The sequence below is a fragment of the Indicator indicator genome, chromosome 1 (genome assembly GCF_027791375.1).
Source record: "Indicator indicator isolate 239-I01 chromosome 1, UM_Iind_1.1, whole genome shotgun sequence".
Classification (NCBI taxonomy): Eukaryota; Metazoa; Chordata; class Aves; order Piciformes; family Indicatoridae; genus Indicator; species Indicator indicator.
Window position 1 is genome coordinate 95,645,314 of NC_072010.1, and position 26,955 is coordinate 95,672,268.

General features: G+C 40.4%; 1 protein-coding gene across 1 annotated transcript in view; it reads left to right on the forward strand.

Moving 5' to 3' along the window:
- Positions 1-10,787: 10,787 nt before the first annotated feature.
- Positions 10,788-26,955, forward strand: part of CRACR2A (calcium release activated channel regulator 2A) — a 59,204-nt gene continuing 43,036 nt past the window's right edge. The window contains 5 exon segments of the mRNA XM_054390727.1: positions 10,788-10,975; positions 12,209-12,245; positions 13,268-13,437; positions 14,896-15,042; positions 23,609-23,699. Of these exon segments, the coding sequence (XP_054246702.1) occupies positions 10,788-10,975; positions 12,209-12,245; positions 13,268-13,437; positions 14,896-15,042; positions 23,609-23,699 (633 nt within the window).

A 26,955-nucleotide genomic window follows, 5' to 3' on the forward strand; every position in this document is an offset into this window, starting at 1 on the left:
GGTTGCTGGGGTTGTTGAAGCTTAGAACACAAGACAGCTTCACTCTCACTACAAAAACCCACGAGACAGACCCTGCACAAATACTTTGACTAATTTAACATACTTTTCTATTTTCTTAGTTGCAACTTTGTGGGTTTTCAACAATTGTTGCCAGGTAGGTTTCACTTTTCTTTTTAGATGGCACATATGAATTATTCTGATGCACTGGTAGAAGTTTACTGGTTGTCTGTGGGATGTCCTAAAGACTCAGGTATGCTGCTGAAGTGAAGGAGGTATGTGTGTTCTGTGTAAGACACCTCTCTCCTCTTTGCTTCCAATCTTGTGGTGGGCTAAAAGAGAACAATATAGAAAGTAACAGGAATTAATGCACTAAAGAGCTTTGCAAGCTTTCCTTGTGGTTTCTTCAGCCCACGGGATGCATGTGCTGCTTCTAACAGATTGCTCTCTTTTCCTCATGTTACTATTCTGAGACATATGATACATTGTCATGATTTTGTTGATGGTGGCCATATGGAGGGGTAAAGACTAGAGTGGTCTGCCCAGATTCCCTTTTCATCATTTGCTAATTTGCAATATATATGTATTTGCATATACAAGTATATATGAATGTACAGATCCACATATAAGGAGGCACAAAACATCTTTAGGCTTTATTTTTCTTGTGAAAAATGCAGATTTAATCAGTCTAAATTAAACCTGATGTAAAACAATAATTGATTGTCTGTCTGTGACTTACCCATGCAGGATGCCGGTGTCAAGAAACTGACTGAAATTCAGTTAAAGACTTTGGAGCTGTCTCCAGACAAAGATTTAACCAGGTTTATTTTTTTCATCCTGAGACAAAAAAAAAAAAGAAGTTGATAAGTATTTCACTGCATTTATAGGCACCAGTGTCCTTTTCTGAAGTAGCTATTCCCCATGTTTAGTAAGTTGAATCCCCACAGAGCCAGATAATTGAGGTATAGAATAGTTTGCTGGGGCTCTTGTTCAATCTGCCTCAGTCGTCACTTTAAGATTTATTGTGTGTCATGTCTCAGTCAAATTTGACTTCATTCTCATACTCTCCTGCTGTACCTCTGTACCATTTGTTTGTTTTATTTTGTCCCAGATTACCTCTTACCTTTTTATTCCCAGACAGAAATGATTCACTTGCTGCAACTCCCTGAAAGGAGGAGGTCGTAGCCAGGTTGGTGTTTTTCTCTTCTGCCTTGTAAAAGTGATAGGATGAGAGGAGGTGTCTTCAAGTTGCACCAGTGGAAGTTTAGATTGGATATTTGTGCTGGTTTGAGGCCAGACAGATCCTCCCTTGCCCTGGGAAAGACAAAAGAATGACACTCACACAAATGGATTGGAGAGTGATGGAAAGTTTAAATGGAAAAGCAATTAGTGAAACTACAAAAATTGCAAAGCATAGTGACAAGAACATTCCAAAGCATACAGAGCCCCTTACACAACACCCAAAGGCTTCCCAACTCTTCCCTTCTCCCCACCTGAGGGTCTACCCAAACCCCCAGGGCTTCTTCTTCCCCTTCCCACTGCTAGGCTAGTCTCAGGCTGGCCAGGTCTGAGACTGCCCCCCCCCCTCTTTTCTTCTCCTGGCATTAGGCCTAGACAGGCCTAAGAGGCCTTGAGATACTTCCCCACCATTACCCAATAAGAGAGCATCTCCCATGGGAGCAGAGATGGAAAGAAATAGAGAGAGAATGACTTTGCAGATGGATTTATAGGGTGCAGGATTTATGGGTAGAAATACGCTGTTTCCTGTGTCTACCTTATTGGGCTGGACAGTTGGAAGACTGGAGGTGTAGCTTATGTGGCACCAACAGGAGGCACTCAGCCTAAACTGCCACATTCCACCCCTTATTTCATACCCATAATTCCTGCACTCAAAATATATCATCAAATTAGAAACAATTTTCAGATGACATGTCTGGCAAAGTCCAACTCTTCATCTGGGTGTCCTTCAGAAAAGTCTCTCACTCGGGCTCAGGTAACAGTTCATTCCAGTTCTTCTCCCTCATCTGGTGGAACCTCCCAGCGACGCAGAGTTCATTCTTCTGCATTGTGAACTCTTCATGGATCCAATGGACATCCTGGCCACCTGGAAACAACCTCATAACTTCTCAACCAAACCTCTATCTCCATCCACTCAAACAGCTTGTTTCCACCCCTCGGGGCAATCGAGTCAGAACAATCAGGCTCATCGACTCGACTCCTTCCACCCCTCCAGGCAACAGCACGCTGAGACTTTCAAAAGTTGCACGGACCTTTCCCAAGCCCAGTGCTGACCGCTTCCAACCGCGGCCCAGGCTACATGAATGCACACCACTCACAGGCACACTGCTCCCCCTGAGTGTAAGCATACCAAGGCATGGAGGCATCTGGCTACACAGTGCTCCCCTGGGAAAGGGAGTGGCTGCACTGCAACCCACCAAGAAGAGAGGTGGAGCCAGGTGCTAGGCACCATTTTTGGAACGCGTCCAAAAATCCGGGGAGAGATAACAACGGCCGTCACCCGATGTACGGAACGATGGAGCTGCCGTCACCTCTGCCGCCGCGGTACAGATCAAAACCGCCTCCACCCCTCAGGCCACAAGAGCGGCTTTTCCAGCCAAAGCCATACTCGCTCCCTGGGCCTTGGAAGCAGCTTTTGAACTGGAGCCACTGCTCTCCTTCTTGGATTGCGGGAGCCACCACTCACCTCCCTGCTGTGGCTAGCCCCCACCGCCGGGGTAAAGCCGACTCTGATCTGCTTACAACAGTCCCTTCCCCTCCTTGGCTCTGCACCTCTCCGCTCACCACTCACGCCGTGCGGAGCAAAAGGGAAAGGGACAGGCACCGCATTCTTAAGCTTTCCTCAGTGCCTGTAGCTACAGAATCGCCGCTGCCGCCTTGGAACAGCAGGAGGGATTCCATGCCGCAGCTACGCACCAGGCTGTCCCATCGGAACCCATAAAACACCCACACGGTCACCCTGGCACAAAACCTTGAGCCCAACCACCAAAAGCAGCAATGTCCATATATCCATTTTAAATTTTCCATCTCTGCATTTCTCCAATCCAATTTGCAGAGTTCCCTGAAGCAACCATCCTCTGCTACCAATAATCTGGGCTGGTTTGAGGCCAGACAGATCCTCCCTTGCCCCGGGAAAGACAAAAGAATGACACTCACACAAATGGATTGGAGAGTGATGGAAAGTTTAAATGGAAAAGCAATTAGTGAAACTACAAAAATTGCAAAGCATAGTGACAAGAACATTCCAAAGCATACAGAGCCCCTTACACAACACCCAAAGGCTTCCCAACTCTTCCCTTCTCCCCACCTGAGGGTCTACCCAAACCCCCAGGGCTCCTTCTTCCCCTTCCCACTGCTAGGCTAGTCTCAGGCTGGCCAGGTCTGAGACTGCCCCCCCCCCTCTTTTCTTCTCCTGGCATTAGGCCTAGACAGGCCTAAGAGGCCTTGAGATACTTCCCCACCGTTACCTGATAAGAGAGCATCTCCCATGGGAGCAGAGATGGAAAGAAATAGAGAGAGAATGACTTTGCAGATGGATTTATAGGGTGCAGGATTTATGGGTAGAAATCTGCTGTTTCCTGTGTCCACCTCATTGGGCTGGACAGTTGGAAGACCGGAGGTGTAGCTTATGTGGCAGTAACAGGAGGCACCCAGCCTAAACTGCCACAATATTACAAGAAACTTCTTCACTGAAAGGGTACTCAAACACTGGAATAGGCTCCCCAGGGTGATGGTTGAATCGCTGTCTCTGAAGGTGTTTAAAAGAGGTAGAGATGTGGAGCTGAAGGATGTGGTTTAACAGCAGACGTGGTAGTCTTGAGTTAATGGTTGGACTCGATCTTGAAAGTCTTTTCCAGCCTAAATGATTCTATGATTAGGTAGCCATAGCTGTTGCACAGTGAGGAAGTCATTACACTGATGAGCCTTGGCCAGGATATGTGCCACTTTGAAGAGTCTGTGGCCTCCAGAAAACCACACCAGAAGATATTCTCCCTATCTACCCTATTGTGCAGTAGGGATCGTGCAAGAATAACATTTTGAGTAGTTGACTGATAGAGAATGTGGAAGTAGTGAGTTAAAATCCGAATATGCATTTTTAATTATTTGTGTTGCTAGTGGTTTTTGTAGAACAGGATGAGGTACACGAAGCCTACTAATCAAATATAAGTGAGTTTGTTTATGGGTTTCCCAAACGTTGAAAGTGAGCTGTGCAGAACAAAGAGCATGAAGGTTATCTTTTATTTCATACAGGAAAATGTAATTCTTCTTGGATGATAGTTTACTGTTAGTTCGTGCAATGGAAGAGGCAAGCTTTCTTACAAACCCAGTGAAAATTAGTTGCTTGGGTAAAGACAATAAAAATAAAAATGATTGATGAAGACATGGTCACTGGTGAGAATTGGGATCCTATATCATTGTGCACAGAAGTAACAGAGTTTGGATTTGTGGATTCATGTAGGGACAAATAGCCTCTCTCCAAAGACTTCAGTAGCCTGTTTGGAATTGTTAATGCCATTGCTTCCTCTCGCATTTTTTCCTCTCTTTCTAGTTTCCCAGTTAAAACTGTGGACAGAGTGCTTCTGATGTGTGACCAAGGTTTGTTTTCTTCTTCTTTAATTTTAGGTATGGTTTTTCTTCCTTAACCAGTTATCTTCTGAAAATGAGGAATTTAATTTATATGATTTCAATATATTTATAACCTACCACATCTTCTCACAGGTTTTTCCCCCACCTTGATTTCTTCTTATCTCTCTTACCTTGAAATAAATTGCAGTAATTTAATAGAAATGTAAAAATTCATGATGCAAATGAAAGTTGGAGCTTGCATTATGCAAGCATATCTGGTGATCTCCAGAGGTCTGTTCCAACCCTTATCCATTCTATGATTGTGTAATGGTTCCCTTAATGTTTAAAAGCTACAGTCAGAAATGGTTAGAGAGTTTCTGTTAACACTGATTGTAAACAGAATTTGGTTCTCCTTCACAATTTCCTTCTCCTATTCTCAGGAAAGGAATTCCTACATAATTTACAGTTTTTCCTTTTTTAGGCCAATGGATGCAGGGTTCTTTTGTTGTCTGACTTTCCTGCTCCCCCTGCATCGTGAGAGAAGTTACCTACCCAGTGAATTCATGCCGTGTGGAAGAGAAGAGGCTTTTATGACAAATTTCAATGTCTTTCTGAAGCAAAAGCATGAGATGTGCATGTTTTCACTTGACAAGTCAAAATCAGAGGAATAGAAGTTCCATTTTTCATCTGGTTCAGTTGAGGTCTTCACATGGTTTGGTCAGGTTTTATAATAATTCCACAAGAGCTAAAGGGTAGTTGTCTTAAACACAGTAGAGGGAAAGAAGAGCAACTGAGTTTTGGAGGCACACAACTTTATATCTTTGATAGTTGTTTTAATCATGAATCCTGAATTTTTACCTTGAATAGTCATTTTTTTTTTAAATGGATAGCATTGAGGTCTACTGATCTGTTCATCTTTCTCAAGAAATGATATGTCATTATTTGCAGATTTGTGTTTGGCCTGTTCTTCCATGATGACAGTTGTACTACTTTTGCAGTCAGTGCTCTACTTTCTTTACCGTTGGATGGCTTTTCCATGTCTGGCTTGTCTGCCGTATTATAGCACAAGAGCGTAGCAACTTTAGAAGCTTTTCAGCATAATCGTAGAATCATAGAATTGTTAGGGTTGAAAGAGACCTCGAGGATCATCTAGTTCCAACCCCTCTGCCATGGGCAGGGACACCTCACACTAGATCAGGTTGCTCAGAGCCACATCCATCCTGGCCTTAAAAACCTCCAGGGATGGGATTTTCACCACCTCCCTGGGCAACCTGTTCCAGTGTCTCAGCACCCTCACGGTGAAGAACTTCTTCCTCACATCCAATCTGAATCTACCCATTTCTATTTTTGTTCCATCCCCCCTAGTCCTGACACCCTAAAAGGTCCCTCACCAGTTTTCTTGTAGGCCCCCTTAAGATACTGGAAGGCCACAATAAGGTCTCCTCAGAGCCTTCTCTTCTCCAGACTGAATAGCCCCAACTTTCTCAGTCTATCTTCATAGGAGAGGTGCTCCAGCCCTAAGTTAGTTCTGAAGGTTCCAGCTTCTATGTCAGGCATACTACAGAACAGCTGCAGGTTATTTTAACAATGATAATTTGATTGTGAAAAAATGTGTTTCTTTGTAGTAAAATACACAATACAATTTATTTTCCAGTATTTGTAAAATATAAATGTTATCCCTTGTAAGATTATTTTGTATAAAATCATTGTGAACTCAGTATTAAGTAAATTTACTGTTTTTCTGCTGGTGATTCATGTTTTGAAAAAAACTCAGTATTAAGTAAATTTACTGTTTTTCTGCTGAAAGCAGACAAATGTTAAAAAATTATTTTACTGAAATCTAGAAACTCAGAGACATGAATGCAGGTAAAATAGCTCTTTATGTTTTTAACTATCACAACTAGGAAGAATGGAATTGCAACAAGTCATGACTTATGAAATCTGTGGATCAGCAGTTGTGATGGTTTGGAACTGTCTTTTTAATTTTTCTTTGCAAAGTTCAAGCAAAGAAAGCGAAAGAGTGTAAATAAGGCACTATTGGGTGTAAGAAAGCAAAATAATGATTGTTCTAAACACTTCCATTGGATAAATAGAAATGTTTAAGAACTGTTACCCAAAACAAAGTGGGGCACTCTGCACTCTGCATTCTGCAGTCGGGGCAGCTTGCTGGGGTGTCTGGCTGCTGTTTTCTTCTTCTCTTCTGGCTGAAGATAACACACTGACCTTGGCGAGCTAAGTTAACAACTTTCTGCTTTAGCTAACTCTGCTTTCTGCCAGGAGGGTCTGGGGGGAGGCAGCCCCTGGGAGAGAGGCCCCTGGGAGAGGTCCCCTTCAGGGGGAAGCAAAGGGAGCTTGGTTGTGCTTTTCTGTTGATTGTATATATTTGTAAATGTTGTGAATTTTGTATATTTGTAGATATTCATTGCATTTCATCATACATTGTAGATTTTGCTTGTAAATACAGCTTTCATTTGCTTCCAGACTGAGCTTAGCCTGGTTAGTGTCGGTGGGGGGGGAATTTCAGCTCACACTGACAAAGCAGTGCTCTGTAGTTCTGGGATTTGATGATTTGTAGTACACCTCACTGGAAAAATCATGATCCCAGTTCCTTGGCTTCTCTGACCTTCAACTCCAAATCAGCTCTGTTATCCTAGCCATGGATCAGACAAGTAACAAGTTGCTTCTCTTCGTAACAACTGTAATCTTTACATGTACTTCACAACTCCCTTAGGGACAGAGATTGAGTGGTCACCTCTGATTCCTCCAGTGATATCCATCCAGGACCCTTTTTTTTTTTTTTTTTTTTGTGTAGTTCTTCATAGGAGTAACTGATACTGACACTCATTGTGTCTCTCAGCCAGACACATCAATTAACTGGAGGCTGCAATATTTCTTGTGGGGGCAGAAATAGCTGCAAGGCCCATTGCAGGGGGTTGTTCTAAGCCAGACCAAGAACTGAAAGACAGTGAAAAGGCCTAAAACTATAATTAAGGTGGTGGAAGCATCCCAAGGGTATATAAAATTCTTGTTGCCTACTACCATTCCATAGAAATCAGAAATCCTTGTTATAAGAAAATAATTTAATACCATAACCTAACACCACAGAACATAGCAGAGCAGCACCTCTGACCCCATGCCCAGAAGTGATAAACTGCACAAAAGCAATAACCAAAAGCAGGAAAGTCAAAAACAGAAACAACTCTAGAAACAAAAAAATGGCTAAGTGCATCCAGCGACCATCACACCGACATAACCAACAGGATGAATTCTTGTAACATTTTGCTCAAATCCATTAAAACTTCAACCCTTCAAGACTTGCAAAGGTCTGTAATTCTCCCAGTTGGCCTATTAAAATCAGACCCCAAATAAACACTGGCCACCAAATAAACTGTCTCTTTTTAGCCCAAATCTGGACCTAAACTAGCAGTTGTTCTATCACCCAATGATGCCTTCCCAGCAGAGAAGGGGGATCAGGGAAAGGAGACCCACAGATTGAAATGAATCCAGATTTATTGAACATCCATAAATCCATGGGTCCTGATGGCATGCACCTGCAGGTGCTGAGGGAGCTGACAGAAGTCATTGCCAGACCACTCTCCATTATCTTTGTTAAGTCATGGTGGACAGGAGAGGTGTCTGGGGACTGGAGGAAGGCAAAAGTCACTCCAATTTTCAAAAAGGGTAAGAAGGACCCAGGTAACTATAGACTGGTCAGCCTCTGCTGAATTACTGTATGCGATCGGAGACTTTTCTCCTTAATAAGCCAAGTAGACAAGCTAAAGCTCTTCTTTCCTTGGATTCTGCCTTCACATATGTGATGGTTTTAAGACTGTTTTTAATTTTTCTTCTCACAAAGTTTGAGCAGAGAAAGTGAAAGAATGTAAGTAAATCACTATTGGATGTAAGATAGCAAAATAATTATTATTCTAAACGCTTCCTTTGGAGAGAGAGAAATGTTTAAGAACCATTACTCAAAACAAGATACGGGACAATAGGGAGTTGGACACTCTCACAGTCTGTCTTCTCTCTGTCTGCCTGCTTCTTCTCTCTCCTGGCCGAAGATAACACACCTGCATACTGACCTTGACAAGCTAAATCTAACAGCCTCTCTGCTTCTTGACTCTCTGCCTTCTGCCAGGGAGACCTGGGGGGGGGAGTCCTTCTGGCTGCGGTGGGGAGGCCCCTTGGGGAAAGGCCCCTTGGGGAAGAAGCACAGCCCCTCAAGGGGAGGGGGAAGCCAGGGGGCTTGGTTGTATTTTTCTGTTGATTGTACATATTTGTAAATGTTCTGAATAGTGTATATTTGTACACATTCACTGCATTTCATCATAGATTGTACTTTTGCTTGTAAATACAGCTTTCATTTGCTTCCAGACTGAGCTAGCCTGGTTATTGTTGGTGTGGGAGGGGGTTTCAGCTCTCACACTGTGAAAACATACATGCAGTGCCAAAGGTTGTATTCTGAAGATAACCTACATTTCAGATTCAAATAATTCTCACTAGCCTCTATTGGAGTTGTTTCAGATTGTGCCAGTCATGTTGGATTAGAACCAGATGTTACAATAGCCAAATGTCTCTCAAAATACTTCTCTCTATTAAAAATTATCAAACTAATCTGTGGCTGCTATTTGAAAAAACAGAAATACAAAATCAATATGCATATACCAAGTCAAGTTGTTGCACATCATCTGAGCTCTGGTAAATATACACATGTTCTTAGCCTGTCATTGTTTCTCTACTTGATTTACCCACACAGTGATGAGTTAAGATTATTCAAGAAGACTTAGAAATATCAAGTGAGGCATGACAATGCCATAGTGCCTTTGAGGACTGTTATAGTCTGAATATTATATGATAAATAAAAAGTTTTTCAGAGAATTCCAGAATATAGGAGGCTGGAAAATCCCCAGAGGGGGTTGGACAAGACACTACGAAAAAACGCTTATCCCATCCCATTCGCCTGCAAATGCTATATATTTGGAGTTATAGTGTGTTCCTCTCCTGTTTTCTCTCTTTGTTCTTTCTGAACTTTGCCTTTACTTCTCTTGTGCTGACCATTGTTTGGGTTATCACAGTGGGGGGAGGTAAGGCAACGTGGCCTTCAGGCTGCAGTGTATAGATGTGTTTGTACAGCGGGGTCTGGGATATTTGTTTGTACAGGGGGGTAGTTGGGCTATTTTCTAGTTGTATGTATGTATGTATGCATTTGTATATGTTTATTACCTTTCATATTTAGCTTGCTTTTATAAATAATAATTTAATTTAATTTCCAAATGCTGAGTAGTGTGGTAATTTACTTCTTGGGGTAAATTCCAAATTGCAACATGGTGCAAAACCAAACCACAACAAAGGACACAGGCTTTTGGGAAAACCCATTCCTTTCGTATTGAATCAAGTTTGGAGAGGAAAAGCTATTTGTATCTGACATGGAATGAAATTAAGATCAATTTATAGCCAAACATGTATATATAGAAATATTTTCATGAAGGAAGCATAATACAGATTTTCAGAGACTCTTGAGAATATGATTGATTTATGAAAACTTCCCACCAAGTTCACTAGCAATTAGTTCTTCATAGAAGTTAAAGCCTGAAGTAGTAAGGATGAATCTAAGGAAATGTTTGTTTCAGAATTCTATAATTTATTATCTTTCTTTTGTTTTTACTTAATTGATCATGATCCATCAGGTTCCGTCAGTCATCAGTTATCTCCCATTCTGTAGCTGTCATATGAACTGTATTCTAAAGCATTTGATCCGAGATATGGTATGTGTTGATAAGATGATCAGAGCCAAAAAGATACCAGTTGAATACTTGTAGTGACTTTAAATTGTTTTTTTCATTTCCCCATCTTTCTTGTGTTTTCTTGTTCAAATTAATTGATTGTCTATCTTTCTCATTAAATTATCTGATTTTGCTTTGAGATTCCTTTTCAGAGGTCTTCTCCTTCCCTCAGACTTCTCCCTCACCATTCATTATTCTGTTTGCAGTATCTTTAGTGTAATCTATCAAGGGTAAGCATTTTCAAAAAGCTTTTTCTTCTTAGTTTTATTGCCTAATGAAGGAGGTGGTTGCTAAGAGGTTGTGGAAAGCATCATTAAAAGGGTCTGATTTGCTCTTTTCCTTACCTCTCATGCACAGGTTTCAGATCAGAATAAGTAAAGGGACAGTAGCATCCCAAGATATTCCTTTACTGAGATTGTGACAATGGACAGAATACAAGAAGGCTATGCCAGCCCGGCACCACCAGGAGATTCAGAGAGGAGCCCAACTGGAGGACAAGACCCAGGACTAACTGTGTTGGGAAAAACACATGAGTTTTTTCAGATTTGTGATCTGGAAGGCAAAGGATTCATCACTTGTCGAGATATGTAGGTAAAACCAAAATTGTCTATGTGAAATGCACAAAGCTCCTAATTCTCTTAATGAGTTGAGACTGATTAATTTGGAGTTAAAAATAGTAGCATTCTCCTGCTAACTTTAAAGTGATATGTAGGATTTGAAATAATCTCTTCAAATGTTTGCATTTGTTTCCACAGACAAAGCAACAAAAAAATGGAAAATCCATGTAAGTGAAGTTTAAAAAAATGCCCCCAGGAAATTAATTTCATTCTTACTGAGAAAGCTGAAACTCCAGTAAATTCATTACTTTGCAATTTGCTACAGCCTCATGAATTTATCCAGCCCACCAATTTTAGCCTCTGTTTTTTCAGCAAAATTGTGTAAATGCAGTCTTTCACTTTGGTTTCACTTGCCAGACAAGTGAACTCTCAGCTGGATCACATATATCTGTAGAAAGTATAGAGGAACATTATTCAATTATTCAATATTCACAATAATCTCACCAAATTGTTCTTAAATTGTTTGAGGAGCCAAAATCAGACTTGCTGGAAGGGTTGAAAATAACGATGTAACAAAATCTTTTTGATGGTTGGACTTGATGACTTTAGAGTAATGATTCTGTGATTCTGTGTGAAAATATGATTGGGTGTGTATTGAAGAATTGGTAACATGATTCGAACCAGTATGTGGCAGAAAACAATAATGTACTTGTGTGCCACACAAAGCATAATTTCATTATGTTAATCCATTTCTACTTTGTTATGGATGAAGGAGAATTGGAAAGTGAGAGCAAAATAAATTCAGTGCAAACTACTACCAACAGAAGCATCTAATGTAAAGTACTGAAACTTTCCATATCCTCAGATCCAAAGATGTGTCTGTATATAGGCAAATGTAAGTAACTACTTATGTTGGAAAACCAAAAACCTCATAGTAACTTGCTCAGATTACTAGGTCTTGTATTGAGTTTTGTGATGACTTGTGCTAATTCTGCAAAGTTGAGACAAGATAGGAATGCAGATGCTTGCTGTGCCGTAGGCTTTGCCAGTATGCGTTATCTTATTGAAGTAGCTGAATGAAAACAAATACATTCTTAGTACTAATTTTGGTAAATCCAGACCCATAGAGAATTTCATGGATTATAATTATTTTCTTTCCAAAAACTAAATGGCATATATTTTCACTTAGTGAAGACCCATATGTATGTAGGTATGTACCTGTATATAAACAATTTTGATACCTGTTTTTACAAGGAACCTAAAACATGTATTTCTATTTGATTCTAGTTTTTATGCGCAAAGTCCTGATAAATTTATACTTCAGGTTCTAAAACACATGTTGCCAAAAGGATGACAAAGAGTTGCAAAGAATCTTTCTCATACATTTAATCTATTTCACCATGAGTATTTGTTTACCATATCTGACAATTTCAGTATGTATGTAAGTGTCTGGTCCATTTAACTACAGAAATAAGGGTGCTCAGAACACTTGAGAAGATAATTGTTTATATTTGCTTTTATTCCTTGCTGATCCAATTAAAGATATTACAAATGCAGACCTTTTGAAAATACTGGATTATCCTTATTTCATTCAAGACTAGTAAATGAAGAGTAATTCCAATAAAATAGCCATTGACAAAAAACTGAACTGAGACCTATCTACTCCATTTAATTTTACAGTAACTTAGCAACAGTGAAAAAAATTTATATTAATTCCAAAAATTTATAAACTCTGATTCTTTGAAGCTAGCAATAGCTTTCTCATTGTCTCGTCTTTCTTGTAATTCAGTGGTGGGTTATTAGAAATTTATTCAGACACCAGTGACTTTAGTCTACATGGTGACTAATGGATTTGGTCTAATTTTGGGGTTTTTTTTATTGATATACAAAATAAAGATATACTGAAATATGCAGTTTATAAAGGAATTTAAGGTATGCCTTTGGTCATACATTAAAAAGAATGTTAAGCAGATTTCATCAGTGGTTATTTTAGATTCCTAACTTCTACTTAAGCATATCAAGAAATAAGACCACAACACTTAGAAAGTACTTGCTGCTGCAGTTTATGCCTTTTGTTTATGGAGGACAGATTTTTTTCAGAATGCTTGTCGATTTTGAAGTGAGTGATTTACTGAAGGCTAGATATTAAACTGGGGGTAAAAGCATGCAGAAAACTCAGGGATCCTCTTGTTGTGTCTCATCCTTCTGTTGTTTCATTATATTCCCTTTTCTTGTAAACAAATTATATTTACTCTAAAATGTGACCTTTAGTATACTGGTCTTCAGTAACATTGTTTCTTGTAGTAAATTGTGAAAATGATAATGTGTGTAATTTCTAATTCTTAGGCCACATTTTGGGGGGGGCAGATTGCTTTGAACAATGAGATGATGCAACAGCCAGAAGATGAAACAGCCTGCACATTTAAATGTGAAGAGACCATGAGTGATGATGAGGATAAAGAGTTCCACTTCTCAAATCTGATGAATCAGCTTGGAGCTAAAAAGGTTTTAGATGAGTGAGTCTTTGCAGCAATAGTAATAGATTGTATGATCTTTTATGATTCAGCTCTGCTTTTAATTTTAATGGAATCCAAGGTGAATGACAAGAACCAAGGCTGCTCTGTAACACAGAGATTCTTTGAAAAATAGTTTTCTTGGTTGTCAGAGGTGATAAAATGTCGTTCAACTAAAATTTCCACATATGAAATGTGCATTTATGCCATATGAAAGTCGTGACATTAACCCACTGATATGCCATAAGTTTTGAAAATAGATAATTACTTAGCAGGTAATCCACAAATGCCACTGATTTTCAGTCCAACAATGCATGATGACTAGAGTTTAAAGTGTACCAGTTAACCATAAGAAATAATGTTTTCTCCCCTTTTTCTTGCTTTTTCTGCCCTGCACACATAATTACATGTGATTGCTCTGACAACACTACCTTTTCCAGGACCAGGATGACTCACTCTGCAACAAAGAATGCAAAAACTGCTCTAAGAGATTCTTTTGTGTTGGCCTGACATTCATTGGTCAATCACAATGAATGTTCTAGGTAAAAAAAAAAAAAGGCATGTGGCAAAAAAGGGGGAGAATCTGGACATATAGTAGGACTGTTTAAGAAATGCATCAGTGATCTTTACCATGAAATAAAAATGCTCATCATTGTTTCTCTCTTAATCTGACAGGAAAGAGTTAGACTGGCAGTCACCCTGAAAGGCTTTCATTATGAAGAGGTTTTTATCACCCACTTTTCCTACCCATATCCTTATTTAGTCCTTTAGATACAGCACTATTTGCTGGCTAGGTTCAGGCTTAAGATACACATGTAAAAAACAAAGAGAAGAATTTTTGGCAAAGCATTAAAAAATTTACTCACTGTAGAAAATCTGTTTTCCAGTATATGATGAACAAATTTGGAAACAAAACATTCTATTGATACATCTTTAATCAAAATTTTCAAGTTCTCGTGTTGTGATTTTAGCAGCAGTTCCTCTGTGACGTTAAAATGGGTTAAAGTACAAATGCAATTTGTTGACTTGTCTAAATAACTTTGCATATTGTCTCATTCATTTCTTATGAGGAGGTGCATTTGATTAGCTTTCCCGCAGCTCCTTCCTCACTGGATTCCTGGGAGCCTCTAATAGAAGTGATGGGATAGTGCAGTGTTTCTCATCTGTCTTCTTTCTTATCAATTCCTGTTTAGATGTAGTGTCTGGCACTAGACAGCAGTTCCTGTGATTCTCTGCAGTTGTGTGTGGCCAAGCTTTGCAACGCATTTTTTAATAAACACAATTTCCATTATGTTCCACCCACCTAATCGTCACTTAAGGGTACTGCTTAAGTAGCCCTTGCTTTTAATAGTCTTTATGTTCTGAATAGTGATGCTGAAGCCTCTATCCACTAGGATGGAACATGTATTGCAGCTGAAAAATGTTCTTTGTTAATGAATTCTTTATGATATTTTCTTTCAGTGAGAGTGATGTGAAGCACCTTTGGTTGCAGCTGAGAAAAGATGAACCTCATTTACTTTCCAATTTTGAAGAGCTCCTGGTCAGAACTTTTTCTCAGCTCCAAGAAGCAGATAATGAAAAGAATGAGTTGGAATGAATTGTAAAGAAGTTAGTACTTCTCACTGTTGGACTGCTTGTGTCATTGTATGAAGGAATTGATTTAGGGTCCAGCACCCCAGACACTGGATACATTGTGTCTCTGATGGGTGGTAAACCCTGGGAACAGAGTGCAGCTGTGTAAAAAGAAAAAAAACATAGATAGGGTAATTCCCAGTGGTCACTGTGACCTGTGGGGATTACGCAGTTACCTGATAACAAGAACAAAGCAAAAGCTAGGACAGAGGGATGTAGAATTATGGAATCCTTTATCTCTTGCTTGACGCTTGTTTAAGCCTTGGAAAAATATATGCGTTCGCGTGATACTTTCTCTCTGTAGCCAATTATGAATTTACAACTGTCGCTTGGACATACTAATGACAAGCTACCTTCTGATACCATGTTAACCTATATAAAGAAAAAGCTTTGTACAATAAAGTGACACTTTGCTTGTATCAGGCTTTGTCCCGTCTCTCGCATCGCGGCAATTGTATAACTGTCATACCTACTATTTGAACCTTTGAAATAAACATGGTAGCTCAGTGAAGAACTGAGGACTATAATCACAAGGGTTCCTCTAATGTAAAATTTTATTAGTCCTGAAGAGTACCTATAAAATTAATTATAATAGAAAACAGGCTGAAATTAGCTTTTCTCTTCCAGTTAACAGATTTTGTTTACTAAAATTCTTTTGCAGATGTCCAATATTGCATTGCAGTTTTAATACAATATGAAGCAATTCAGTTCTAGTGAGATCAGTTGGATACCAGAGGGCATTCAGATTTACCAATAACTCTGGTTTTGTTTGTTAGACTCCTCTCATTTTTGGGAACTGAAAGAATAATTTTGTCTGTTTAATATCTGTGTATAAGCACAGAGGTGACCATTAGCATTACCTTACTTTTCTGGGTGACATGAAATCTCTGCCTTAAAAATGAATTGTTTTCTATGCCTTTGTAGTAAAAATGGGTTTTATATGATTTATTCTTATTGTTCCTTCTGATAACACCTCTAATTTCAGCAAATAGGTCATTGTTTTCTTTGTAATCAATAGCTGAAAGGAGTCCGAACTCTCAGAGGAGTAATATTGTCTTTGGTAACAGTGAGAAAGAATAATTTCTTGTGTTTTGAACTATGTACAAATAACAGCAAAACTTGAGAAAAGACCATACAGTGGGAGAAAAATTACTTTCTTTTTATACTTACATACTTACTAGCACAAAGATGCATGTGTCCACATAAACCACCCAGGATTTACTGTGGGGCCACAGAAGATAAGAGATATTGATTATTGAGGTCATATCATGTCTCCTTGGTTCTTGATTGGTGACAATCAAGAAGATTGGAAATTGAGAATGAATGTGATCTTTTGTCTTTCCTTCCTGTCTTCTGTGAGTCACCTGGGTATAATGCAGCCTACTCTCAGCCTGTTATCTCATTTCCTGGATGTAGGCTATGCTTTTGTCTTGAGTAGTTCTTTTTTTTTTCTCTTACTTGCATGATGTGAGAAGCTTCATGTGCATGTGCATGTGCTGGGATATTTATGCCATACCAATCTATATTGTCAACCCATTCTATTCTTCTAGTGATCACTAGTAACTAGTAATAGAACAAGAGGAGATGGCCTCAAGCTGCACCAGGGGAGGTTCAGGCTGGACATTAGAAAAACTTTTTTCACTGAAAGGGCTGTCAGGCATTGGAATAGGTTGCGCAGGAAGGTGGTTGAGTCACTATTCCTGGATGTGTTTACAAAACATGTAGATGTGGTGCTTGGGGACATGGCCAAGTGTTGGACTTGGTAGAGCAGGGTAAATGGTTGGACTCAATGATCTTGAAGGTCTTTTCCAACCTAAGTGATTCTGTGATTTTTATACCTGTTTCTTCTTGTGGAGCTTTCACACTTGCATATTTTAATTCATGAAACTGTCCTGATTCAATAAGTACAGTACGCTGCTGTTGTTCCTATTTATAGGTCCACCTAGTAGTGAGGTCGAAGGTTATGCTGGTTTTAGGCTATGCCTTTAAAATTTTTCACAGATCTTGAGCAGAAAGAAGTAAAAATGTAAATAAATCACTATTGGGTGTAAAAAGGAAAAATTGTGATTATTCTAAACCATTCCATTGGAGGGATAACTTGCTTAAGATTTGGTTCTCAAAACAATGTTCAGCTCTGTTTAGGAATGCAGGGCAGTTTGTTCGGCTCTCTTCTTGCTTCTTTCTCTGGGAAGATTTCTAACATGCCTCTGCTGACTTTGACTGTTTGGTTTGGTATTAACCTTATCTACTTCTCTCTCTCTCTCTCTTTCCTTTTTGCTAGAGGGGTCAGGAGAAGGCAGGGAAGGGGGAGGCAGAGAGACAACTTTCCTGGTCTCTTTTGGGCCGGGGGGGGTTTGTGCTGTTTTGTTAATTGTAAATAACTGTAAATATCTGTAAATATTGTAAATACTGTATATTCGTATATATTCATTGCATTCCATTGTAGACTATAGTTTTCCTTGTAAATATAGCTCCATTTGCTTTCAAACTGAGCTAGTCTGGTAAAATTAATGATGGGGGAGGGTGGGGGGTGGGGAGTTTCCAAACCCACCACATGACAAACGTACATTTAGTACACACACATGAAGATACAGTACACATAGTGTACCCTGCAGACCAGTGCTGATTAGATGTTTAGAAAACAGGGCCTCTCCTGGAACACATCTAAACAAGAAGCAGTCACAGAAACATGAAGGATAGCAGTCTTGATCCTGTTTCTCCCATCTGCTTTATCAGGACTGGATTATTTTTAGGGCAAATGTACACACATGCAGCTGCCCCCCATGTTTGTGTTATTCAGAAACAAACTTACATTTACCAGTCCTTTGAATATTATCATAGATGTTAGACTACCTAATGTTTCTGCTTGCAGCCTGAGCCCCTAACTCAATTCTTTGACTCAGACCTTGGATCTTTCCAGGTGTGGGTCTCCTTCTATTTGCTAGCTGATTCAGCTGGATTGAAGTTTGCTCACTCATTAACCATCATAGATCCTTCAGATATGATGACAATTTTTAAGTTCATCTAATGCCCATGCTGAGACCCTAGTCCCTTTACCTCCAGTTATCAGCTCAATGAGTTTTTCCAGATGGAAATCTCCCTCCTTGCTAGATAGTTCAGCTTGAAGAATTATGCTAATAAGTAGTACACACAAATAATAGCTGTTGAGTTCACACAGTTAGAAATAGGATGCAATAACAACACAGCATATCTTGGGATAATCAAACACAGGTCTTGACCGAACAGTCGTACTAACCATCAGATTGCTAATGCTTCACATCTGCCTTTGTTCCTTTCTCTATCGTTTTCTCTTCATAAATAAAATACTTGTCCCTAAATAATTTTTTTTAATGTTCATCCCATTTTTTCTACATTTGTATGCAAATTTCTTCTTTCTAATATTGGTACCTAAGTAACATTGCTTTTATATGATGTTATTGATGTGGTTCTCTAGAGGCTTTCCTTGGCTTGACTCTTCCTAAAAGGTGCCAAAAAACCTCTCCTTCAGATAGCAATGAGGTTCTCTGTTTACTGCATAATCCCTGCTAGACCATCTGTGAACACTATGAAACAGTCAGGGTGCTGTCTGTAATCTGTCAGTTTCTCACTCTTAATTGATATCTACAGCAATTCCTCATATAATGTCCAGTAGTTTCTCACTTGTTCAATTGGTTAATCCTCAGGCTAAGGTCTAGCCATTTCAACACTTTGAACACTTAGTCTATACCATTGTTAACATCTCTTAGAAACTTGTTTTCATAGAGCTCATGAATAAGTTTATAATACATATGATAACATGTATCATATAACATATGTATACATAATGTAACATATCTGTGATCCTGCATAGAGGAGATTTTTCGTACTTTACTGGGTGTTACTTTAAGGCATAGAGGTGATCTCCCTGTTAATTTTAATGCATAGGTATTTATATATATGTGTATATATGTAAATGCATATATTAAAAGAAACCTTCTATATGCCAAGTAAGGTTTTTTCCTAGGAAAACTTTAGATAGTCTTGACTTTAGATAGTCTTGAAGAAGAGATTTGCATAATACATTGTCTACTGCTGACCTTCTTACAGGAACTAGTATTTTTGTGCTCTGAACATGTAGATAATGGCAATGTGCACCCTTATTGAGTGGTTATTTTTATTACTTTGTAACAGGACATAATATTTTGCAGTATTAGAGGTCTGCTTTAGTATTTCAGTTCAAGCGACTGTTATGGTTTGAAGGTGGAACTCATTAAGTTTGTTCATCTGGGGGACTTTGACATAGCTGCAGGCATTTGCAGCCAAACTTGTCACTGTAGCTGGCACCGCTGCTTGCACAGTCTGCCGACATAGCCACTGCTTGAGCTTTACAGCCACTGCCAGCGCTGCTGCCAGCGCCGCCGCTGGCTGCAACTGCCCCCCACTGGCTTTTCACCAGAGCTGCTGCTGCTTTTGGTGGGTTTGCTACTGTTTCCCCTAACTACATCCATAGGGAACCACTGCACATCTCTCTCCCAAATATTTTCTGCAGTTGGCTGGGGAGAAGGACACAGTGCTATTTGCAAGGGCTCTGTAGCTTGCCGTTTCTGCGTTCAATGAAAGACCCTGGAACTGTTTTAAATAAGACTGGATGAGGCACTTAGTGCCATGGTTTAGTTGATTAGATGGTGCTGGGTGATAGGTTTGTGTTAGTTTGGGTTAAATTAACGAGGCAGGAATTATAAAATACAGTTATTTTTATTTTCCCAAAACCCCACCCCAAAACTATGTACAAAACTGATAGAATTATTTACAGGTTCTATTCAGTCGTGAATTCTTCCAGGATGCTTAATGGCAATTTTGACACAATTTAGAGAGTTCAGAGACTAGAAAAAGCTATGACACAAATAGCTTCACCCACTTATAAACCAAAGGCCAACCAATAACCCTTAGGAAGATATGAGCAGGCCGGGTTTACTCACGAGGATTAGAGTAGGAATTTGGAGATAGTCCCTAGCTCGCTCTCTCCTCTGATGGACTCCAGAAACTGTCGGTTTGTAATCCAGTTCTAGGCTCAGGCTTTATCCCAGGGCTCTGGACCAGACACTTGAAGCAAGGCAGGACACTCGAGACGACAAGGCTTGAAGTGTGGCGAGGCTTCAGCAGATGTGAGCAAGGCAAATTTGAGCAAGGCATGAGCACAGCTTCAGCAAGCAACATCAAGGCGGATCTGAGCAAGGTGGATTTGAGCGAGGGCGGATCTGAGCAAAGTGGATCTGAGCAAAGCTCCTAGGCTACCTAGCCGCTTGTATATATATAAAATGCCAGAGGTCACTTGGTCCAATGGGGCACTAAAGCTAACATGTAGCCACCCAATGGAAAGCATTCTGCCAGGCTATGACCATAAAAGGCAGAGGCCAGGACCTCGTATCTGGGGAAGCTTATGTGCTCTAACCCCAGATGGGCATCTTGTTTACCAGACAGGCAAGGTCCCACCCCCTTTGTTCCTTTTCCCGTGTTGCCCTGTTATTGTGGCAGGAAGGAGGGGAGAGAAAGGACTTGTCTAGAGATCTTGAGGCCTGTCTGGATTTATACTGGGCCATGTGTCATGGCCTACCACCACAAGGTTGGACTTGATGATCCCAAAGGTCTTTTCCAACCTGTTTAGTTCTGTGATTCTGTGTGTGATTCTGTGACTTGCCAGCCCCGTGCTGTGCTCCTGCTGCTCCCACAGCTTTGACTTGAAACTCCTGCCTGCAGCAGTAGCCGGCAGGCAGGAGTTTCAAGTCAAAGCAAAAGCACCAGCTAGTATCAGCTAGAATGAAGAGGTAAAAAAGAGACAGAAATGTTTATGCAACTGCTTTTTAATCCACATTAACAAATGAATGGAATGATATATACCTATCTATGTTATTGTTTTATGTCCAATGGTAATTTATTTACCTTTTTCCCAAAAATGTCCAGAAAGTTCCTGTGAACTAGACAAAAGTTCCACCTTGGAACCATAACGACTGATCCACTCTGATTTTGTCATATTAACTTCATCTCAGTTTTATATCTTATTTTAAGCAATTAAACAATTGTTGGAGAAGAAATTTAAAACCTGCCACTACGGTCCCTTAGTTAAAAGAATTTCAACAAAGATTCCTCAAAATAGATATATTCCTTATACCCCCACAGAAGAGGTCTGTCAGTGCATTAGACATATTCTGTGCTAGTATATAACCATGGACATGTTTATCTTTTTGATCTCTGTTGAGCCCATAGCATTACTGGAAAGAATAAGGTCACATTATCAAATATTGCAGAAATTATAAAATTATGCACTGAGTAAAACAAGATGATATGATTCTGGGGAATGGGGTTTTAATTAAAATTTTGCATTTTTCACATAACAATGAAGCCCTTATGGCTTTAATTATTCTCCCCTCACTGCATGTGGGGAATGTTTGCTAGCTAATGCATTGAATCTTTTTTCCTGCTGCTTGTTAGTTATGTTACTTAGAATTGTTGTACTTACACTTTTGATTATAACAAGATATTATTTTATCTTTCTGTTTAACTTGATTGGAGTTAAGAATGGTTAAGCCACGAATGAAATGCCTGGGGATTGTACATGCAGAAGTACATGCAGCAATGGCATGTACTTATGTGCCAGAGCAAATAAAAAGTTTGCTACATCCAGAATTACCTTCTGCATGTATTCTTGCTAGTGCTACCAGATCCTTCCAAACAAATAAGAGGAGAGATATGTCAAAATCATCAGCTTAGTAAAATGAGACTAAAGTTATTCTTTCTGTCACACAGAAGCAAGGAAAATCTTTATGATTCCCATGGAAACACTACCATGAAATGTGTTCTGCATGTGCAAATTACAGGATTTTTCAGTACATAGTCAATCTAGCCCTGGACAAAATGACATTATACTATATGAGTACAATACTTTTAAATACTTATCATCTCTGCCACTCTAAATAATTAAATCTTTATGAATATGTGTAATTTTATTCCATTGATGAGTGCTAATGTCTTATGAAGCATTTTCTCAGTTTTAAGAAAAGAAAAAATGACATTAGAACATGAATTTACACTGTAAGGGGAGTAAGGCAGCAAGAAGGGCTTCTGAATTTTCTGTCATTCTTTTTGAAGCATTGCAGTCACATGAAGAGGCCCTTGTCTGGGCTGCATTTCCTGCTTAATCAGAATTTACGAAAATATGAGTGATAGCAATAGTTTTCCTCAAGTTGGTGTAGCTTGCTATTTGTTTATTGTTGCTGTAAATCCTGAGAAAATGCCTTCCCCTCCTCTTACTTTACCTGTGATTGAAAATGCAAGCTGGCAATGTCAGGTGTTCTGATGTTTTGAAAGGGGGAAAGACTTGTTTCTAGTGTTTCTCGCTCTTATTTGTTTAGGTAAATTTGGTAAAGTTTCTTTCCAATTTACTTGGCTTTAACTGAGAAGAGAATCAGGCCTTTAATAAGTGAAAAATTGTAATGTATGGAGTATTAGGCAACAAAAAAAAAAAAAAAAAAAAAAAAAAAAAAAAAAGTGAAAGAATACATACCCAGATTACAAATTTCATGTTTTTTTTCTACTGTGTATTCCTTGTCTTGTTCTTAATGATGTTAATGCCTAGGCAGTTAAGTATTTATTTGTAACAGATGCATTCTGCAGATTGCTCAAGGAACAGCTGTAGCAAGGAGAATGAGGAGGAATGTCATATGAAGGCCCTATTAATCTCTATTGAAAATATTTCTGGGATATCCCCTGAGTTTGATGAAAAGTGAGCTTTGTTCCCTTTCAACTGTTAATTTGTTTTCTGCCCAAACAAAAACATCTGCTAAGTGTAATCCCTTCCTGTATCACACTGTAGTGATATTCATTGCAATATTATGTTAGAAAAAGGGAGCTCTGTAGGTCTTTTTTTTCCTTCCTACAGTGAAATACATTTGTGTGCAACGTTTATTTCTGTTCTGCAGCTGTGCTTTTCACATTTGTTTCATCAAAGCTGTTAGGCAGTAAGGCAGCTTTCAAAAAAGGGCTATTAAGAAGTCTGTTCTAGCTGAAATACCTTAGATGCAGAATCATAGAATGTTTTGGATTGGAAGGGATCTTCAAAGGTCATCTAGTCCAGCCACCATGGGACAGAAGTACTCCATTCAAAGCTCTTGAGTGTTGAACAATGCAGTTGAAATGAAGTTGCAGTGAAAATATTTTTAACTGGCAAACTTAGGTTCTGGAATTCTTAGTATTATCACTATGAAGCTCTGATCTTTAAACCTAAGATTCAGTAGTAATTGTTAAAACTGCATTAGTAAGCAGTTACTTTATATGGAAAAAGCAGATTAGACTTTGAGCTGCTGAAGTTTTCCTTCCATGAAGAAAAAAAATTTAAAAAAAATTTCATCTGTGACTTATCCTGCACAAAACTTCTTCTTTTCTTAACCCTAAAACATTCTCTGGTGTCTTGTGTTAAGGCAGAAGTGTAGAGGTTAATTTGTAATGTGAGCCATGACTTGAAGTAATGCTACAAAGACCCACTCAGTGTAATTTTATCTCTTATTAGGAGAATTGCTGCTTATGATAAAGAAATTCAACATCTCTATGAGGAAATGGAACAGCAAATCAAAAAGGAGAAGGAGCAGTTTCTCTTGAAAGTGAGTGACATTTTGTGGGCCTGGGTCCTGATCTGATTTTCAGTGGATTTATACTCATTCTGTATCTGAAATTAAAGCTGGTAAAATGTGTTTCACAACAGAATAATTAAAAACATCGCTTACATCACTGATACTTTTGTATTGATCTAGGCTTTGCAGCTTCAGACTAAGTAACTGATTGGATGAGAGGAACATGATATCCTGTGCTCAGTGATTAGCATACAGTAGCAGCTGGCATTCTTGTGAATGCCATCCGAGCTACAACTTTTATTATTGATGCTGCTATGGAATCATAGAACGGCTTGAGTTGGAAGCGGCCTTAAAGATCATCTAGTTCCAACCCCCATGCCATGGGCAGGGACATCTCCTACTAGACCTGGTTGCTCAAAGCCTCATCCAGCCTGGTCTTAAACACTTCAAGGGTGTGGTGAAGGCACTATATGCCCAGAATTATGCCCCCAAATACCAGCAAACTTGTCCCAACATGTTTTGGCAAGCCCCCCCTTCCACCCTCCTTTCAGGAGAGGGGGACCAAGGCCCAGGCGCCAACCTGTCTCCTAAGGGGTAAGCAGCTACATGCACCCATCGCATGGCATGCTCATGCTCTTTCTACCTAAGGGCATAATTCTAGCTTCACCCTTTCTATAGGTTAAAGCAGGTTGTTGACAAGTGTGCCCATTGGCCAGATCCAGCCTTGAGAGATCTATAAGTACTACTCCATGTGGCAGTTTAGGCTGGGTGTCCCCTGCCCCTGCTGCATGAGATACACCTCTGGTGTCCCAGGTACCCACCCACTAGGGGTGGACACAGGAAATGGCGTATTTCTACCCATAAATCCTGCGCCCTATAAAGCCATCTGCAGAGTCATCCTCTTCCTCTTTCTTCCCTCTCCGAGCCCATGGGAGATGTCCTCTCTTATCGGGTAATGCCGGGAGGGGGGGGGGGGGTATCTCAGGCCTCTTAGGCCTGACTAGGCCTAATGCCAGGAGGAGAACGGAGAGGGGGGGACAGTCTCAGACCTGGCCAGCCTGAGACTTGCCTAGCAGTGGGAGGGGAGGGGGAAGGAAGAGCCCTGAGGGATTGGGTATACCCTCAGGTGGGAGGAAGGGAGGATTGGGAAGCTTTTGGGAATTCTGTGAGGGGGTTCTGTATGCCTTAGGATGTTCTTTTCCACTATGCTTTGTAGTTTGTAGTTTTTCTGTAGCTTCACCAATTTGCTTTTCCATTTAAACTTTTCCATCACTCTTCAATCCGTTTGCGTGTGTCATTCTTTTGCCCCTTTCGGGGCAAGAGATGTTCTGGCTGGCCTCAAACCAGCACACTCCACTTGTTTACCAATTTGCTCTCTCCTTTTGCTTTCTCTCGCTTTGCTCAAGCAATGTAAGCTGGCAGCCCCTAAGTCACTCCCACATGCAAGCATACTAGAAGCCTCTGCAACACGGAAAGAAGCCAGTCCCTGAGCTGCTCAAGGAACCAGCAAAGGAGATCCCTTCGCTGAAGCTACGAAAGCCAGCGTCGTAAGCCCAGTCACGTCTTTGAGAAGACTGGAACCCCGAGGGTAAACTCTAGCCCAAGCCCGGCAGTCCAACATTGCTGCAATCATAAGCAGATGACAAGCAGCAATGCGCTTTGCGTGACCCCCGCTGTTTGCAGGAGATAAGCAGAGCCACTGTTGCCGCTCCGCAACCCTAAGTCATCAGGGTAAAGTAACCCAGGATCTCACAAGAGAAAGAGAGAAAGATATCCTCTCCGTTGAGTTCAAGCCAAGGACTGTATTGTCACCTTAATGGGAAGCAGTTGCCAAGATCGGCATAGTCAGCTAACTTTGAGCCGAGGGGAAGCACTGCATCCCTTCCCCGAAGCCGGTCTCCGGGATCGGAGATGGCTGACCTCGCCTACCGGGATCTGTCACCCCAACGGCGAGGGCCAACCCTGAAGGACCCGGCCCCACCACGCAGGACCACTCCCCAGACCAGCCCTGCCGGGCCGACTCCGTTCAGGGAGCTGCACTGATCCTGCCAGCCCCCACCGCCTCGGTTGTGCCGTGGGACCGCCTTGCCAAAGGAAGCCGCCAATCGTCGGAAAGTCGCCCCTTCCGCGGCTGCGGGAGGAGAAAGAGTCACCGCCCAGATGGACCAGCCCCGGGCAGACAGCGAGCAGCCAACATAACCCAGCAACTTGCCTCACTATGACCAAAGACACATGTATCTTTTCACATGTGCAACACTTAGTAACATTCAGTTCAAAGTGCCTGTGCCTGGACATGTGATATTTCAACTTGACTTGCTTCTTGATAACATTGTATCTCTATACATAGTTTCAGGCATCAAGAGTCTTGTCGAGTCTCCATCTAGTGGACAAGTGGTGGAACTGCACCCTTCGTTCCCTTAATTGAAATTAATTCTGTAAATATTCTAGTTGGGTCAAATTGTACATATTAAACCAGTTATGGAATATATTTTCACAACTATGCATTAAAATCAATATATAAAGGTGATTAACTGTTTACTAATAATTTTAATAATTCATATTTCATAATTCATAAATAAATAACCATCTTCCTCCATCCTAATCACCACACAGGGATGAGAGGTCCACAACTTCTCTGAGCAACCCCTTCCAGTGTCTCACCACCATCCTAGTAAACAACTTCTTCCTAATGTCCAATCTAAATCTGCTCTGCTCTAGTTTAAAACCATTGCCCTATGTCCTGTCACCGCATGTCCTTATAAAAAAGTTCTTCTCCAACTTTCCTGTAGGCCTCCCTCAGGTGCTGGAAGGCCCAGAGCCTTCTCTTCTCCAGGCTGAACAAACCCAGCTCCCTCAGCCTGTCCATGCAAGAATGTTGCTCCATCCCTCTGATCAACTTTGTGGCCCTCCTTTGACCCTCTGCAACAGATCCATGTCCTTCTTGTGCTGAGGACTCCAGAGCTGGACACAGAGCTGGACACACTCTAGATGGGGTGTCACACAAGCAAAGCAGAGGGGCAGAATCACCTCCCTTGACCTGCTGGCTTTGTATCTTTTGATGCAGCCCAGGATACAGTTAGGATACAATTAGGAAAAATGCTCTTTGAGGTTAAGAGCAGCGCTATTCTTCTTGCGTTCTGCAGTCTCTGCTTTTGGGGAAGGGCCAAGTTCTCAGTGAAGAGTAACAAAAGATAAACATAGTGATGGCAATTTGTGCAACCACCACAACTATTTGCAAAATAAACATCACATTCTTTTGTCACTGCCATGATGCTTCCAGAACACC